We start from the raw sequence: 19,747 nt of genomic DNA on the forward strand, positions 1-19,747 counted from the left end.
TTCAAATACAAATAGAAATATTCAGCTGGCAACTGTTGCTTGTTATTAAGGAAGTGAAATAACATTGAACTATAATAAATTGGGTAGAATGTTGACAATCACATATAGCAACAAAACCAGGCACAATATATTCATGTTGGGCATAAAATGAAATAGCAGTATCGTGGTTCTACATGCTGGCTGAAACAAAATAAAACAATTTGATTCCATATCCCACGAGTTTAATCAATATTCCTATATTGAAATGGATCAAATGTCTATCAGTGATATGAAAGGTGTTGTTCTTAGTGACTATACATTTCTCCTCAGCACTACGGAACATTATCACATTTTATGGCACGTAAACGGCTACCTGTCGTTTGGTGCTCGCAACAAGCTAATGAACATAGTGGAGCATTTAGCAGCAAACGAACCAGATATTTACCTCAGAAGTGTGTGAATATTGGAGCTACATTCATCATAGACACAAACATGTTACTCCATGGCTGCATAATGTATCAATGGGTGACATGTTTGCCATATCACGATAAACTGATAATATATTATGTTGTGTTTCCTGTTGGTTGTGCTGCTCCCTAGTGGCCAATAAAAATCTCCTAATGTAGGTATTTTGTAATGTTATTGAAATGTATGCGTAAGAAAAAGGTGCAAATTGAATCTCCACAAACTCCTTTAAGAAGGGCCTAAAAACCTTTCTCTTCAAAAAAGCATTTCTGTAAAACCTTATGTCTGTTGTTGTTGTTGTTGTTGTTGTTGTTGTTGCATTTTAGCGCCTTGAGATTGCTTTTAGCTTTGAAAGGAGCTTTACAAATACAATTTATTATTATTATTATTATTATTATTATTATTATTATTATTATTATTATTATTATTATTATTATTATTATTATTATTATTATTCTTTAATTCAGAGGGACCTTCTGGAGATCCTAATAAAACTTCCAAAGTTGTGAGGGGAATATGTTTTCTCTACATGCCTCTAACAAGGAGGATAAAGTAATCCTGGATTTACAAAATTGATCATTTCAACATCTTTTTTCTGCTTATAGCTGCTGTCACCAGAAGATATTTAGAGTGAGTCTATAAACAGAAATGGCCAAGGTTATTCAATCTACATGAAGGCAGACGATCCGCCTATGGCCTCTCTCCACAGGCACTAAGCACATTTTAGCTGTGCAGTGTGGTGATGGTTGAGTGAACATACTGAGCTGCAGGAGCTGATTTGTGCTGATTACCGGGGCCTATTGTGTGCACCACGGCCAGGTGATTGTGTGGGATCCTGCATTTGGCACTTGTTACTGTTGTTTTCCACAGAGATGCTAATCATCAAGCATGCGCCGGAGGCATGATTAAATGTCACACAGCTCCCTCGGTTTTGGCCCTCTCACTGTGAATAAACCTTTCTCATCCACAGGCTGTGGAGTCTGCAGCCACGCTCTGAACAGCCTGAGCTGCACAGAGCCACAGCTCCCCCTACAGCGCACACTACGAAACACATTCAGGTCAGTGTGCAAACTGTCTTCATCCCAAACTGAGCCATGAGTTTTGGATGGTAATGTCTTTAAAATGTTTAACCATTTGTTTGGGCAATGGTATTTTAAATGGTGTTGCATTTGTCCCAAAACACATATAGATGTTTTGTCCTATTATATTGTAGTTGCCTCTATTTGTCTTGTTTCGCCAATGTGACATTTATCAAAACACAAAAATCATCAAAAAGCAATCTTGGGAAATAGATTACTGTGTGATATAAATGATGAAAGAATAAGAGACCACGGACACTTTAAAATGGGGAAAAAGTCAGTAACTGCACTGAAAATGTTTTATGTATTGCTTCTGTCTACTTATGGACTTTCTGTACTCTAAAATAAAGTTTGCAAACAAAATGTGACCCACGGCTTTAGCTTTACTGTAAAATAAATGTTTTCATCTTACTTTTCAAATTTGATCAAAATGATCTTTATTATCTTCCTACAACAAAATATTGGCTCTGTGATACTTCAAAGTCGTATACATGTCATATGGCACCTTTAAAACAATTCTCTTCACCCGTACTGGACTTAAAGACAAGTTGACATGAGTTAAAGAGCGAAGCAACGATCTGATCTAACAAGAGTTTACGTCCAATTACGACTTTTGCAAAGTATAACACTTAATCTCTTGCTCTCTAGACGATAGAGTTATTCTGGAGAAACATTTTTTATTACACCAAGTCAGGTGTTTGTATTCTTTTCTATTGATTTTCTATTGATTCTGGAGCCAAGAAAGCAGATAGTACTCAGGTATTCTGGGATAGAAAGAAAATGGATCTTTTTGGGGGCTGCTGCAGACTGCTGAAAGTGACATTATGTTATGAAGTACCTAAGATGTGTGTTGCACTGCATGAAGCTATACAACATAAGGCTTGAAACCATGTTTAAGTTTAAAGCGCAGTGAGAAAGAACTCAGTTACAAACAAGTGGTATAAAGTGAACTCCCCAAACCAAAAGCAGTGGCTGGACCTCGCTGAAGAGATTTGACATGAAAAGATTCACATGATCTGGAAATTTACCAGGCGAAGTTCAAAAAGGGAAAGAAATGGATAAGTCGATAATGTTTGTTAGTCATTTTATACTTGGCTTATGAAAAGAGAAGAGGAATATTAAAAAATAGAATAAATACACTTATGCTTTTATTCAAGCACCCATAAGGTGCCCAGCAAACGTTTTACAATACGTTACTCACATTGCATAGAGAGGCGAGAGAAAACAAACAGAAATTTAAAAAGCAAATGTAAATATATTCACGTAAATCAATTTATAAACTTACTTGTTGATTATAAGTATTTAACAAAGATTGTCAAACATGTACACACTTCATGTCAAACACACAGAAATGTCTGGCTGAAATGTTAAGGACAAGCTCTCAACTTGAAGATCAAGGAACACTAGAATATAAAATGTGTTTCTTGCCTCTTAAGGCTGCACAGGTCGAAAACCTGCTACTGATTAATTTCATTCTCCATCTCCTCACTCAAATCACATTTAAAAATGTATACATTTCCAGTAACAAAGTTTTCAAATAGAAATACAAAAGCGAATAACAGAGATACGCATTATTTTGCTTATCATTCGGATTGTTACACCCCCGGATGTAATCTAAAAGTCGTGGAAACACATGATTTAAAACATTGAGTAAAAAAGTCAAAGTAATACACAATAGTCAACATACTCTGGAGATCCTTTTTGGATATTAAAACAGATGGCCATGATTTAAAAAAAAATGTGTTGTGATAATCTTTGATGACAGGGATTTTTTCGGAGGAGGGTTTAAGGCCATAACATACCGGGAGTGTGTTAACGTTGCGGTGCGGCCATCACAGGATCAGACGGTCCTGCTTCCACGACGCACGATTTCTTGAGTGTTGAGCCCGCGGCAGCACCCTTCCATGTCTTGCTTGAGCTTACTTGCTTCAGGTCGCTCTTCTGGCTTCAAACACAGCATTGGCTTTATCATGATGTACTGCAACATAAAAAAGCACAGCTATCAAGATTGATACAGTAGGAAATACTCACACCAGTTTACAGTCAGCAGATTTAAACGTCCTGTAGGTAGATTTCTCCTGGATGTCAATTTATCTGCCAGGTACATGGCAAGAAGTATGAATGTGAAAGGCAGACTTCAGACAGGGGAAGTAGCAGTGGAGCGGTCTGAGATATAGGTCAATGATGAGCAACAATGTTGATTTTGATACATTATTTGTTGGTGCAATGACAAAAACAAAAACAAAGCTCTTGTTTCTTTAGAGGACAGAAATGTCCCCTTCCCAAGACAAAAAAAATATTATTTTCTGGATACTAAATACTAGGGGCACTAAGAGCATGTAAACATACAGACTGATCGATATTGCAAGTACATTGACAAAATGTACATATGGATGTACCTCTGGGTGGTTTTCTGACATCACCCCAAACCTGGAAGTCATGCGGTGACAGAAAGAACATGTTAGTGCTGATTCAAATTATATGAATAATAATTACTTTGTATATTTTTTGAGAGTAATTGTTTTGTTAAATGTTACGTACTGCGGCTTCAGAGTCGGTCTGAAGGTGACGTACCGTGTTTTGGGCCTCACAATACGATTTAGGATTGATTTAGATTCCTTCGAAGAAATATGAAAAAGGATGCCAGTCAAATTTAAGCAACATTTCCAAAAACATATCAAATTGTTTGACATATTGTGAAAGTAAATACAAAGTTTAATTACCCAACATGTGTTTCTTGTTTAATACAAAATTCCTCCGCTCACCAAATTATTTTGGTTTCCACAAATAACTGTCCAAGACCAAATATTAATCCAGCTTCTTCTCAAGATGAGAATGATCTGAAATGTCAAATCATCAAATGATGGTGCCAGCCCTTCACAGAAACAGATCAAGGGCTTTCCCACCGGTTCAGGAGCGACCGGGTGAGCGACCGGGTGAGCGACCGGGTGAGCTACCGGGTGTGAGCGATCGGGTGAGCGACCGGGTGAGCTACCGGGTGTGAGCGACCGGGTGAGCGACCGGGTGAGCTACCGGGGCGCCCGTCTTTGTACATTTTTTAATTGAGCTGGAGTTTCTCTCTAGATCTCTAGAGCAGCACATGTGATGACCCTCTTGAAGCTTAAGAAACAAGCATGTTGACAGATGACATATAAAAAGCCTTTTTAAATACATTAAATAATTGTATATATTATTACCTTGCTGTCTCAGTCTGACTTTTCTTGAAGAACAGACCAGAGGCCTGTACTACGAATCAGGATGTGGGGTTTAACAAGGTAACTTCAGAGTTCACCACGCTGGGTTTTCAGTCCTACGACGATGGTTCTCTTCTTACCGGGTTAGATCGTCATGGTAACTTATGCTGCACACCTTACCTGATGTCATATATCTATTAATCACAGTCAATTGCCAGCTGTCCTTCCTGCATTTGGCAAACTACATATATATTTTAATACAATTAAAAGAAACTCAGCTGCATAAAATATTTGCCAAGTTCACACAAACCTCTCCACCACGATAAGGTGATGGTTCCCAGAGTCTTTCCTTTGAAATGTTTAATTCCAGCCTTCCTTTTCAAAGTTACCATTATTGTTGTTTATATCTATGACAGTCCATGATTAAATGAACAGACTCCTACCGTACTGTCTATAAGAATAGAGAGTGTGTGTGCTTTTAATGAATGACCATTCTTCCCCAGATAACCATTATTTTATTTGCCAACTTAACATGTACAGTACAAAGCAAAGGCTGTAATACATGCAGTGTTTGCCCTAGGTTTACTGCTTTGGGGGGGGGAAATGACAAGCTCATGATTATTTAAAACAACTGGACATATGTGAATTAATGAAAAAGTTACCTTTTAAAAGCATAATAAAATTGGATTACATGTTTCATTCCTTGATTATAAAAGCCATGATATTACAACCCCTTTGTTAGGATGTTCATTGATCGCTTGGTTAATGATTTGACCTCCTGTAAGTACAGACAGGACAGTGCCAATGTGTTAAAAGAAGTGTAGTACGTTAACCGTTTTTCGACAAATATCAATAACATCATATATAAACCATTTCATCAGATGACAGCCACGAGAACAGACATATTTCCAAACTCTCCTAAGACTTGTCACAACAATTCCTTGTGATTATTAGACGGTAACATTTTGCAAAATTATTTTTGCGAATGTCTGAGCCAACTCCTCCAGATCTGCCTTCAGTTCACTTGCTTCAGGTCGGTCTTCTGGCTTCTTACGCAGCATTAACTTGATGATTTGGTTCTGCAAAAAACAACACAAAACAATTTCTACAGAGATCTTTGTACCAACACTATTATCCTGTCATACTACAAAATCATTGAAGCTCCACTCCACAGTATTTCTTTAGCTGCTCTAGAGATGGACAGCTGTTGTAACGCTGCAAACCCTTTGTATGAAATACTGTCTCATGTGGGAAGTAAATCAGTAAGGATTATAAGAATATGGTAATATACCTCTTCTGGGAAAGTCTGCAAAAGGCCTGTGGGGAGAATCTGACTTCTGGCTTTCTTTAAAACCTGGTATTCATGCAGTGATAGAAGGATGAAAGAACATGTTCGTTAGTCTGAAATTGACAACGATTCCGTTGAACTTTACAACTAAAAAAAGACATTAAAAGATGAACAATGAATTTCCATATTATCTGCTATCTACAGTACATTGCTTTTGCGACATACAATACTGAAAATAAATCCACTAATAGTGTATACTTCACCTCTACTCTTTCGTGGCCAGAAGAGACTTTCCAAAGGAGTTCCAAGTATATCAACCCCAGAGGAAATATGTCCACTTTTCGGTCATAGGTCGTCCCCCTCTTTTGTGGTAAAATACAAACACATTATTGAGTAATTTAAATTCAGCAGCCTATCGTTATCCTTTCATTAGTCATCATCAGGGACGTGCAGTTAGGGGAGGCAGGGCAGAAAGAGCCTCCCCGTCATCATGAAAAGTAAAAACACAAATAACAATAAAATAAATATAAATGTATATTTGTCCACTGGTCTGTGCTATAACTGCATTTTCTGTATGATAATTTTGAAAGTCAAAATCGCTGAATTTGCGTATTCTCTGTTCAGATACAGGAGAGATGCGAGCCGAGGCAGCGACCAGCTGAGCCTCCCCTCGGATTGCGCAATCCCTTGCAAACTAGGTTGAGCGCATACATTTGGCGCGTGCCTTGTTGCTATCTCTCTGTATGTCGGCAATATAATGTTTACAGACACTTTGATTATGCGTCCTGACTTTCCATAGTCCAGTTAATGTATGTAATGTATGTGTGTAACACATGTAGTCTTGCTGATGTGACATAAAACCACAGTGAAAAGACGCCAGGTGAGGCAGACAGTACTCTGCCGCACTGAAGAGGGCGCACAGTGAGTCCAATACTCTCTGAGCCGCTATAAATGTAATGTTCTTTTTTTGGCCGTGTGTGTGTGTGTGTGTGTGTGTGTGTGTGTGTGTGTGTGTGTGTGTGTGTGTGTGTGTGTGTGTGTGTGTGTGTGCTGATGTGTGTGAATGCTGATATGAGATAAGATATGAAAAATAACCAGTAGTCAATGTTCATGCTGCCAAGAAAATGAATAAGCTACTCAGTTGGGTTCATATATTTGTAAATCTGACTCTGAAAGAGTCAGTGCCTCCCCAGCCATGAACCTCACTGGTCATCATGAACGATTAACTAGGTATGCTCATGAGGTCAATGACGCTTCAGCTTCCAGTTCCCTTTGTACTGCTTACATTTGGAGTTTCATTTACATTTATATTTTGTTCTATTGACATAGAAGTTGTTACATATTTGACGTAAACCTTTTAATTTTACCTCTCTCACTGCCAACAGTACAGAGAGGTGAGGCAGAGCTTCAGGAGTCTACCTAATTAAGCCCGATAGAAGGACATACTGTATCTGTTAAGACAATAATACAGAAGAATTCAAAGTTATTGTCAGTGTAGATCATCTCACTTGTTCAGGAGCCATGTAAGATCGGGTTCCTTTGTTCTCTGTTCTGTCCATCATAGCAGAGTCATCATCTCCGGTGACCAGACCGAAGTCTCCAATCTTCACTTTTCCATCCACTCCAAACAGGATGTTTTCAGGCTTTACAGAAAAAAACAGAACATGAAACAATTAAACATCAAGCTCATCCCGCAAAGTAACACATGGAGTCGTGAATTTAGAGCTCGAAAAGGATTTTATTAATGTAGTTGTGGTCGAAACCAGCATTATATCTAAACAGGAGGTGGTTACATTGGGAAGGGCTGTTTTGTCTCATTTGTTGAGATACATGATTAAATGATAGGCTTATGCTCGTCCAAAAAAACTCTAATTAATATGACATTATCCTTAAAATATCTAGTTGCATTTTCAGTTTGAACAATTCTTCACTGTAGACACTAAAAGCAGTGAGTAAAATGCTTTATTCATTTTATTATCATTCTGTTAAATCCAATGTAAATGCCATCCATTAACAAGTGATATTATGTTCTAGGGTTTCAAAACCTGAAGCTTCCTCCATCCTACCAAAAATAATATTAATAGACATTACACTCCATGAACTCATGTCACAAACATTTACAAGACAGAAAAATAATAGTTAAGCAAATTCTTCCACTTCCTTTCAGTTGTACTTAGCTCCACTCTCTTGTGTAATTTCCGGTTTCAAAAACCAAGATGGCGACGGCCAAAATTCCAAATTTGTACATTGTAAATACTACGTCCACTTCTTCTATACAGTCGCTGGCGGACGCTCATACACCTGAAGTTACATACGGCTATACACGGCAGTCTGGTCTCACCTTAAGGTCTCTGTGGATGTGCTTCTTGGAGTGAATATATTCCACTGCACTAACGATTTGCTGAGCAATGCTTAGACTTTCTTGACTTCTCTTGGAGTCTTGCGGAGACTGAGCGTTCTTCTCAGCAATCCACTCTGTAAGTGTTTTTGTGTCACATAACTCCATCTCCATATAGAGGAACTTTGCCGATGAATCAACTGCAGACCTAGAAAAGAAATAGATAAATGATTAAATTACCCTCCTCTGACTTGAAATTAAAAGTTAGGACTTAAAGGTTCTATACAACATTCAGAAAAATGTATGTAGCAGTAAACAACTATTTGCTACGTAAAGATGTAGTCCTGAGCAGAAATGTTGTAATCCAAGTTTCTCTTCTTAACACAGTTAGCCATCAGTGTTGAGAGCCGTGTGCAGGCAAACTTGGCCCAGACTCTGAATCATGGATATGCTCTGAATGCTGTAAATAGCCTGTATAAATTAAGTACATGGGACTTACCGGAAATATTTGCCAACTAAATTGTTCCATTCGTATCCTGAATCCTCCATCCAAGCTGTGTTGTATCTGACGATATTAGGGTGGTGGAGGTCTGATAATACCGCCACCTCTTGAAGAGCTTTCCTGATCCAAAGGAGAACAAAAATGGAATCAGTAAACAAAGTACTTGCATAAATACTACATAATGCACAGTGGAAACTTAATACTACATACTTACGCTTCACTGAGGACAATCTTTACTGCAAAATACTTGTTCAGCAGTTTATGTCTCGCTTTGTAAACTAGACCATAGCCTCCGCTGCCAATACGCTCCATGGAATCATAGTCTGAAGTAAACCTGTTGAGATTAACGCTATTGTTTGGGCAAAAATAATAAATATAGAAGTGTCTTCTTGATTGTACAGCAATTTTTGGGAGAGAGATTTAAGACCATATCAGTATAAAACACACATGCTTCGTTTCTTATGAAAATGTTTTCTTCATACCTTGGGGTGGATGTCCCATTCTGACTATTTCCCACATTCTTGTCTTTTACAGCATGCTTCGAGAATAAAAGAAAAAAGGTTCAGCATGTTTAACCTATGCTATGATTATTAAGTTTTATACACTTTAAGAAGCAAGACATACAACTTGTCGTCCACAACATCAAAACAGTCAAACAGCATATTGTATTTTGTAGTGATTCTCTCCACAGACTCCATCCAAGTTTGCAGCTCTATTTTAATGACTAGACAAACAAAACTTTCTTGCTCTCATAATTACACTATTAATCTGAATAAGTAGCAGAATATAAGAGGGTGTATCTTTCTTTAAACTATTACAGTTTTTAGATTGTGTTGTAAAGTTCAGACCTGATCGTTGGACGAGTTTGATGAATCAGTGAATATTTCTGAGCCACTTGTACCCGTCGCCATGCTTTGTGGCGATGCAAGAGACTCCCTAGAAGAATAAAAGAAGAGGCATTAGTACAGCTTTTTCAACATTTAGCTTTAAATTAGGGCTGTCGAATTAACGCGTTAATTTCGATTAATTAATCACAGAAAAAATAACGTGTTAAAAATATTAACGCAGATTAATCGCGCTCCTAGATGCCCCTGACTTTTGGTCGGACAAGCACGGAGCACGGAGCTCTGACAGCACCCGTCCCCGGCGCCCGTCCCCCCCGTCGCACAGAGCTCTCACAGCAAATATTGTTATATGCGATTAATCGAGATTAATTAATCACAAAGCTTGTAATTAATTAGATTAATGTTTTTAATCATTTGACAGCCCTACTTTAAACACTGTTTAAATACTAAGGTCAATAAGTGCCTTACAGTGAAGTTGACCACCTGGTTGGTTCACCATCTTCATATGCAGTAGACCATGAGGACGTCTATAATTCACAACAAAGTGATTAATTGTTCTGAATCTGTTAAATAAAATCACATCAAATCATTTAAATTATTGAATGGTTTTATGATTCTGAGAGAACAGACCTGAGCTTCAAAAGAGTTTGATGAATCTTTGAATATTATTGAGCGACTCGTGCTTTGTGATGATGATTCATTGAATTCCCTAAGGAATTACAAGGAGAGACATGACTGCAGCTTTCTCAGTATTTAACTCAATGTTCTGCTCTCCTACTTATGACAATAACGGCAAATTCACACCGGGGAGCGGCGAAGCGTGGCCTGCCACAATAATTACATTTTTCTGCGCCCGAAGTGCGTGTCCTTTAATTTCTGTCATTTTGTGTGCCACAATAATATACTACCGATGTGAACCAAAAATTGTATCCTCCTTTTTTGCTTTGTTTATGTTCGATTCATGTGTTTCATGTGAGAAGAAATTAGCTGTAACATAGAACACGTCAGAAGACTGATTGTACTCTCTAGCCGCACTTTGCCGCAAAAAGTTAAACTATCCCCAACTTTTAGTGTGGCCACACTTTGCCACAGAATCAAAACAGCTGATGCTGCAGCTTTCTATAGACATTGCATGGCAGCTCGCCGCAGGCCACACTTCCTCGCTCCCTGGTGTGAATTCGGCATAAGTGCCTTACAGTGGAGTTGATGGCTCTGACAACAAAGATGGTGCACCACCTTCGGACACTGTTGATCTGACGGACACCTAAAATGCACAGAAAAGGTGACATAATGTTAAGACATCACAGGGAAAGAAAAGGTCAATGAAAAATTAAATGCCTAGCTTAAATGTTTTACGTAAAAGGTTTTCAAAATAAAAGCACATAGGCTGTGGTAAATATGGTCTCTGTGAGCAGAATAGAGGCCGGGTAAAATCATCAATACAAATCTGCAATGAAACCTGCTGACTTTTTCACCAAACAGCCATTAGATGCATTATTTTGTTATCTGTACCTAATAAACTGGCAACTGAGTGTATAGTGATGATATGATTTAAAGGAGTACAAAATGTGAAATACCTTGCTGTCCCAGTCTGTTTGTTCTTGAAGAGCAGTCCATGCCAACTGAGCTGCATTTTGTTTGGCTTCCTTGGCAGTCTTACCCTCAGCCACAGGGTAGTCCTTGTTGTCAATTATTAATTTGTAGAAAAATCTGTGTTGTGTTTTGAAAGGAGGAGATAGTTTAGATCTTTATCTTAACATTTTATTATTGTTTAAAACTGAAAATGAATCAAGAGTTGGCAGAGTGTCTATTCAGGTTACAGAGGTAACGTTCATACTCACTGAGGAATATGAGCTGGACCGGATCTCTTCACTTCAACGAATGTATGGCAGAGGGTTTTTTTCTGACAGTAGTGGTTAACTAATCCGATGAAATTAATCTCTTTATAGCTGTTGTCCTGAGAGCTCACACTCGGGTTTCTTGTCTTATTACTGTAATAAACAAGTGATATTTCACACTGATAAAGAAGTGAAAATCAAACAATGCACTGGCTTTGTGATTTATTTACCTGGTTTTAGAAACAAGTTGATCTAGTTCCTCCTGTTGTTGAGCTGCTGTAGAGTTGTTACTCTCATCTGCAGTCTTGAAAATAAAAATAAGATACAATTTTGAGATGGTTCACACAGAGAACACAGAGAACAGCTAAGTATGTGACACCCTACAACAAAATACGCTTTTAGGCCTATGATTTGTCTTTTACTTTTAATACTAGAGGCTTGTTAAGAAAGAGGACAACAAATCTTACTGTGTCATCAGAGTCCTGATGTTCGCTCCCAAACATTCCTGTCAGGGCATTTTTAGCTGCATTAAACTTGGCTTCCTTCTTCGTCTTCCCCACACCACCGGGATAGACTTTGCCATTTAGGACTACCCTCTGGGTGAATCTGTGGAGGAATTGTCAGATTTCTGTTATACAGGCAGTCTTTAAATGATGTTAGTGGGGCTGGGGTGCACTAGATTGCATGAATCGGCACACGACAGTATTCAGCCTCTAGGTAATCATCCATGTTGTAAGTACTGTGGGACTCCACCTGGATATTCAGGCACTACAGCCTTGTTCAATTGTGATTATATTCACAGGCTGAAATTGCAACACAGTATATTTATTCAAACCTCGTACTTAAGTACAATTTTTAAGATACTTGTACCTCATTTTACTACTCCTCTATCACATTTACCTGAACACAATTACTATTTACTTCACCAATAAAGATTTTACAGATCACAGGACATAACTGATGCAGAATATATACATACATACATACACATATACATATATATATATATATATATATATATATATATATATATATATATATATATATATATATATATATATATATATATATACATATACATATATATATATATATATATATATATATATATATATATATATACATATATACATATATATATACATATATACATATATATATATACATACATATATACATATATATATATACATACATATATACATATATATATATATATATATATATATATATATACATACATATATACATATATATATATATATATATACATATACATATATATATATATATATATATATATATATATATATACATATACATATATATATATATATATATATATATACATATACATATACATATATATATATATATATATATATATATATACACACACATTCCATGAATAACAAGTTGCAAGTCCTTATGGGCAAATGTGTGAACCTCTGAACCCGCAGCGCCGTGTTTTGATACATTTATTCTGTATTTAGTTGGTTGTCTCTAACCAACAAGTAGTTTCCTGATATTTTAGAGGTTTTATGATTTACTGTGTGTCCTCCTAGAATGTAAAGCTGTTTTTCTGTAAGACGCCTAATAACCTTGATGTTGAGCCCCCACCACCAGGATAATGTATCTACACAGGTATGCACAACCCACAGGTAACATACATATTTAACTCACGTTTTATTGTGGCTGGGACCAGCAGACTCAACGTCCTCGTAGCGCAGTTTAGATTGTGTTTTCTGAGCGTACTCGTTTAGTCTAGCGATACAGTTTCCACTTTCCATCTTAAATTACATAAAACTGTGAAAGCAAAGTGCAAAGCTCACAATACTTGTCTCTATCTCTGCTGCAGTCCGGCGTAAATCCGTTCTCGGTTTCGTTTCAGTTTAATTTTAGATACCTTTAAGTTTCGATTTCCTCGCCTGAAACGTCATCACGTAACATTACGTGGCTTGACTATCTGAACCATGAATTCAATTTGTACGTAGAAACATGAATCCTGATGACAAACAGAAAAACGTAGCCCACATTTTTAAAGAACTATTTTCTGCAGCCCCTATTGTTTGTGTATTATGTTTAGATAACTGATTTGGTTTGATACACGGTGGAATCTTTGATGAGTGCCCATAACCTATGCCTATTCACACTGTTCAATAAAGACACCAAAAAACAAAAACAAATCAATTAACCTAATTTACACCAGTAAACAATTGCTGGCAAAATGCAGAAATGTGTCGTTTGGCATAAGTTATCAATTACAGCAGAATTGTTTCTTTATAGTTTGTGCATAGTTGTGTTAATCGGTCCAGTGGTGTGCACGAAATGTCTCAGGGTGGGGGAAACAATTTTAAAAAGGGGCAACTCTTACATGTTATAGGGTTCATGTTTGGTCTAAGGTCACACCAATGTCTCAGCAGGGCTGAGCTCCCACTGTTGCCATGGCTGGTTGTACCTGACTGTGGGGATGAGCACAGGTTAGGCAGGTTTTGCATAACACAGTATTAGTCATAACGCTGTGATAAGATGGCGATTGAAAGTCACGTGTGGCTATAATTATGGTGGTGGCTGTGACAATACCTGACTTACATGCCAGTGTCAATGATGTGGTTAAGATGGGTGAGCTTAACCATATCCTGAACTCCTGGGCGTGTAATTGTAACGCATGATGGAAGTATTAGGTTCAAATCCTGGTGGGAGTGTCGGCTTTACAATGCTGACTTGGCCAATGTTACATTATATTACATTACATTACAGTTCATTTAGCTAGCAAAGCGACTTACAATAAGTGCAAACAATCATGAGGATACAACTCCGAACAGCAAGAATCTTACACGTACATTAGCTTCAAATAGGTACAATACTTTAGTGTAGAACAATAGCTTCAAATAAGCCAAACAAAAGCACAACATACAGAAACAATAGAATATGAATTCAGAGTTACAAATAAGCCAAACAAAAGCACAACATACAGAAACAATAGAATATGAATTCAGAGTTACAAATAAGCCAAACCAATATAAGTGCAACATACAAAAAAAATTATATTTTGTTTTTTCATTTGTCGGAGTGCAGTCGACACAGGTGAGTTTTCAATCTGCGACGGCAGGTGTGAAGACTGTCTGCTGATCTGACATCAATGGGGAGGTCGTTCCACCATTTTGGAGCCAGGATAGCACATTGATAGTTGATCAACTAATAGCCTTATGTTTTTCTAGCTGATTTCTAGGCACAAAAACATCTAATTATGTTCCGTTAATCTAATGTGGCATTTCATAATTATTATTCTGTTAAATCTAATGTATGTTTTAGGGTTTCATAACATGGTCTAAATATTGTTGAAAGCTTCCTCCATCCTACCAAGAATATTATATTCTGAGGCTTCTAAGAAGAAATCTGGCCTTGAAAAAATTGACCAGACTTTTGCAAGTGCAAGTCAAAAAGTAATAAATAAAACATTTACACAATTTCATGGTGTGTAGTCAAACATTTACAAAGCAAAAACATAATGTCACAACTCTAGTCAGCTCATAATAGTTTTTTGTTTTGCCCTGTTCACTTTGCCACATACTAACTTCATTACAGATCCAGACAACTTCCTGGATAATGCCCTTCGGCTTGAGCCGGGAACTTGTCCAAATCCATGAATGCAACAACTCTCAACAGCCACCTCCTATGCCCAGTCAGCCACGGCATGTCAGACATTCACATTCCACCTGGAAAATGTTCCTCATCTACCTGCTATTCTGGGTTATCTATAGCTCAGGCAGCACGAACCACATAATGACTGTCTACGGGAGCCATCTTGCATTGGCGCCGTCATTGTCATGTGTCTTAAATCTGCTTTGCCCTCCAGTGTTAGTCTTCCCTTTACAGACAGACAGACAGACAGACAGACAGACAGACAGACAGACAGACAGACAGACAGACAGACAGACAGACAGACAGACAGACAGACAGACAGATAGATAGATAGATAGATAGATAGATAGATAGATAGACAGGACAGGACAGGACAGTGCCAATGTGTTAAAAGAAGTGTAGTACGTTAACCGTTTTTCGACAAATATCAATAACATCATATATCAAACCATTTCTTCAGATGACAGCCACGAGAACAGACATATTTCCAAACTCTCCTAAGACTTGTCACAACAATTCCTTGTGATTATTAGACGGTAACATTTTACAAACGTTTATAAGTCTGAGCCAACTCCTCCAGATCTGCCTTCAGTTCACTTGCTTCAGGTCGGTCTTCTGGCTTCTTACGCAGCATTAACTTGATGATTTGGTTCTGCAAAAAACACAAAACAATTTCTACAGAGATCTTTGTACCAACACTATTATCCTGTCATACTACAAAATCATTGAAGCTCCACTCCACAGTATTTCTTTAGCTGCTCTAGAGATGGACAGCTGTTGTAACGCAGCAAACCCTTTGTATGAAATACTGTCTCATGTGGGAAGTAAATCAGTAAGGATTATAAGAATATGGTAATATACCTCTTCTGGGAAAGTCTGCGAAAAGCCTGTGGGGAGAATCTGACTTCTGGCTTTCTTTAAAACCTGGTATTCATGCAGTGATAGAAGGATGAAAGAACATGTTCGTTAGTCTGAAATTGACAACGATTCCGTTGAACTTTACAACTAAAAAAAGACATTAAAAGATGAACAATGAATTTCCATATTATCTGCCATCTACAGTACATTGCTTTTGCGACATACAATACTGAAAATAAATCCACTAATAGTGTATACTTCACCTCTGTTCTTTCTTTGTCTTTCCAAAGGAGTTCCAAGTACATCAACCCCAGAGCAAATATGTCCACTTTTCGGTTATAGGTCGTCCCCCTCTTTTGTGGTAGAATACAAACACATTGACAAAATTCGCCTTCAGCAGCCTATCGTTATCCTTTCATTAGTTATCATGAACGATTAACTAGGTATGCTCATGAGGTCAATGACGCTTCAGCTTCCAGTTCCCTTTGTACTGTTTACATTTGGAGTTTCATTTACATTTATATTTTGTTCTAATTAGTCTATAATATATCCTAGCTATAAGTTGTTACATGTTTGATGTAAACCTTTTCATTTTACAGCTCTCACTGCCAACAGTATGGAGAGGTGAAGCTGAGCTTCAGGAGGCATATAGGTAGTCTACCTAATTAAAAGGACAAACTGTATCTGTTAAAACAATAAGACAGAAGAATTCAAAGTTATTGTCAGTGTAGATCATCTCACTTGTTCAGGAGCCATGTAAGATCGGGTTCCTTTGTTCTCTGTTCTGTCCATCATAGCAGAGTCATCATCTCCGGTGACCAGACCGAAGTCTCCAATCTTCACTTTTCCATCCACTCCAAACAGGATGTTTTCAGGCTTTACAGAAAAAAACAGAACATGAAACAATTAAACATCAAGCTCATCCCGCAAAGTAACACATGGAGTCGTGAATTTAGAGCTCGAAAAGGATTTTATTAATGTAGTTGTGGTCGAAACCAGCATTATATCTAAACAGCAGGTGGCTACATTGGGAAGGGCTGTTTTGACTAATTTGTTGAGATACATGATTAAATGATAGGCTTATGCTCGTCCAAAAACTCTAATTAATATGACATTATCCTCTCAATTTTTTTTTTTTTAATTTCTAGTTGCATTTTCAGTTTGAACGATTCTTCACTGTAGACACTAAAAGCAGTGAGTAAAATGCTTTATTCATTTTAAATCTAATGCAAATGCCATCCATTTACAGGTGATATTATGTTCTAGACCAAGGGTCGGCAACCTGCAGCTCAGGAGCCACATGTGGCTCTTTAACCCCTCTGTAGTGGCTCCCTGAAGCTTTGACAAAAAAAACATGGAACTTAATATTTATTTTTATGTATTTTTTAGTGCAACAGTGGACAATCTTTCAAAGGGAACATCTCTTATCTTGGAGTTCGAGGTGATATTATAACATTGAAATAAAACTGTATCACATTCTACTGTGTCTACTCATCTTGAGTTTCAGACCCCCGCCTAGCTCAGTATGCTAACCATGGATAAAACCAGAAAATGAAACGTCTCTAGGGGAATAGAGTTTAATTCTGCGTGGACAGATTTGTGAGGCTGTTGTAAATTGTGGATGAAAACACACCGAAACAGACAATTAAATATTAAATCATTTTATGTTTACTCTTTTTAAGCTATTAGGCTGCAGCTTTTCGCTTTTTATTTATTTTTCTCAAAGTGGGATACTTTTTTTATTAATTTAATTTCTATATTGTATTTTGTATTGTTTTGTGTATTTTAATATTATATTCATTTTATTTTTATTTGATTCAACAAATATGGGGAGGACTCAAATAGACCTGCATAGTTCTGTGTTTATTTATTTTCAAAGTGTGTTTTTTCCTTCTCTTCAAAAGAGTTTGGTGTTTTCCTTATATGATATGCAATATGATCGCAACAGTTTCCTTTTTTGTCATTCTGAAATTTCATAAATGCAACAAATACAGTATAACTATATATAAAACTTAAGATGTGTTATGAAATGTGCTGCGGCTCCAGACAAATTGAATCTGGTGGAAGAGGTGGCAAAATGACTCTTTTGATAGTAAAGGTTGCTGACCCCTGTTCTAGGGTTTCAAAACCTGAAGCTTCCTTCATCCTACCAAAAATAATATTAATAGACATTACACTCCATGAACTCATGTCACAAACATTTACAAGACAGAAAAATAATAGTTAAGAAAATTCTTCCACTTCCTGCTTGAATGAAAGCCACCAGCCTGAACCTTTCTGCTGTCTCCACATCAGTACTCTGCTGTTATGGCAGACGATTAACAAATAGAGAATTCTGAACTGTATACTGCACTTAAAATCAGCAGCAGAATAAGGGTTGATATAAGCCTAATACGTTACATTAATTCATTGGTAAATGGTGACGAGGGGCAAAGGCCAACAAATGTCCTGTTCAGCATTCAGTTGTACTTAGCTCCACTCTCTTGTGTAATTTCCGGTTTCGAAAACCAAGATGGCGACGGCCAAAATTCCAAATTTGTACATTGTAAATACTACGTCCACTTCTTCTATACAGTCGCTGGCGGACGCTCATAAACCTGAAGTTACATACGGCTATACACGGCAGTCTGGTCTCACCTTAAGGTCTCTGTGGATGTGCTTCTTGGAGTGAATATATTCCACTGCACTAACGATTTGCTGAGCAATGCTTAGACTTTCTTGACTTCTCTTGGAGTCTTGCGGAGACTGAGCGTTCTTCTCATCAATCCACTCTGTAAGTGTTTTTGTTTCACATAACTCCATCTCCATATAGAGGAACTTTGCCGATGAATCAACTGCAGACCTAGAAAATAAAGAGATAAATAATTAAATTACCCTCCTCGGACTTGAAATTAAAAGTTATAATAATAAGCTATATTTGTATAGCACCTTTCATACAAGAATTGCAGCCCAAAGTTCTTCACAACAAAAACATAACAATTAGTACAAGGACAGAATAAGAGCATTTACAGTACAATAATCACAGTGTAGATGTAAATGAATCTGAAGTACCATTATAAAAAGTTATATATATATATATATATATATATATATATATATATATATATATATATATATATATATATATATATATATATATATATTTATTTATTTTAGGGCTGTCAAGCGATTAAAAATATTAATATAATTAATTACAAGCTTTGTGATTAATTAATAACAATATTTGCCGCGAGAGCTCCGTGCAACGGCAACAGAGGGGGTGGGGGGGGGGGGGGGGGTTATCTGCTCCGGGGGTCGGGTGCTGTCAGAGCTCCGTGCTCTCGGACCAAAAGTATTTGCTACGTAAAGATGTAGTCCTGAGCAGAAATGTTGTAATCCAAGTTTCTCTTCTTAACACAGTTAGCCATCAGTGTTGAGAGCCATGTGCAGGCAAACTTGGCCCAGACTCTGAATCATGGATATGCTCTGAATGCTGTAAATAGCCTGTATAAATTAAGTACATGGGACTTACCGGAAATATTTGCCAACTAAATTGTACCATTCGTATCCTGAATCCTCCATCCAAGCTGTGTTGTATCTGACGATATTAGGGTGGTGGAGGTCTGATAATACCGCCACCTCTTGAAGAGCTTTCCTGATCCAAAGGAGAACAAAAATGGAATCAGTAAACAAAGTACTTGCATAAATACTACATAATGCACAGTGGAAACTTAATA

The 19,747-nt window shown here is 37.3% G+C and overlaps 1 protein-coding gene across 1 annotated transcript; it reads right to left on the bottom strand.

Moving 5' to 3' along the window:
• Positions 1–5,323: 5,323 nt before the first annotated feature.
• LOC115020152 (interferon-induced, double-stranded RNA-activated protein kinase-like) lies at positions 5,324–13,418 on the bottom strand. The gene is made up of 17 exons (XM_029450072.1): positions 13,212–13,418; positions 11,996–12,134; positions 11,759–11,832; positions 11,532–11,681; positions 11,268–11,400; positions 10,887–10,954; positions 10,321–10,399; positions 10,159–10,217; positions 9,694–9,781; positions 9,328–9,383; positions 9,060–9,194; positions 8,843–8,965; positions 8,347–8,551; positions 7,514–7,648; positions 6,269–6,367; positions 6,009–6,071; positions 5,324–5,796 (listed from the first exon to the last, which is right to left on the bottom strand). Exons 1-17 carry the CDS (start codon positions 13,316–13,318, stop codon positions 5,668–5,670), a joined length of 1,842 nt encoding a protein of 613 aa, XP_029305932.1. The 5' UTR covers positions 13,319–13,418; the 3' UTR covers positions 5,324–5,667.
• Between the last annotated feature and the right edge of the window lie 6,329 nt (positions 13,419–19,747).

This window comes from Cottoperca gobio, chromosome 15, assembly GCF_900634415.1.
Source record: "Cottoperca gobio chromosome 15, fCotGob3.1, whole genome shotgun sequence".
Lineage (NCBI taxonomy): Eukaryota > Metazoa > Chordata > Actinopteri > Perciformes > Bovichtidae > Cottoperca > Cottoperca gobio.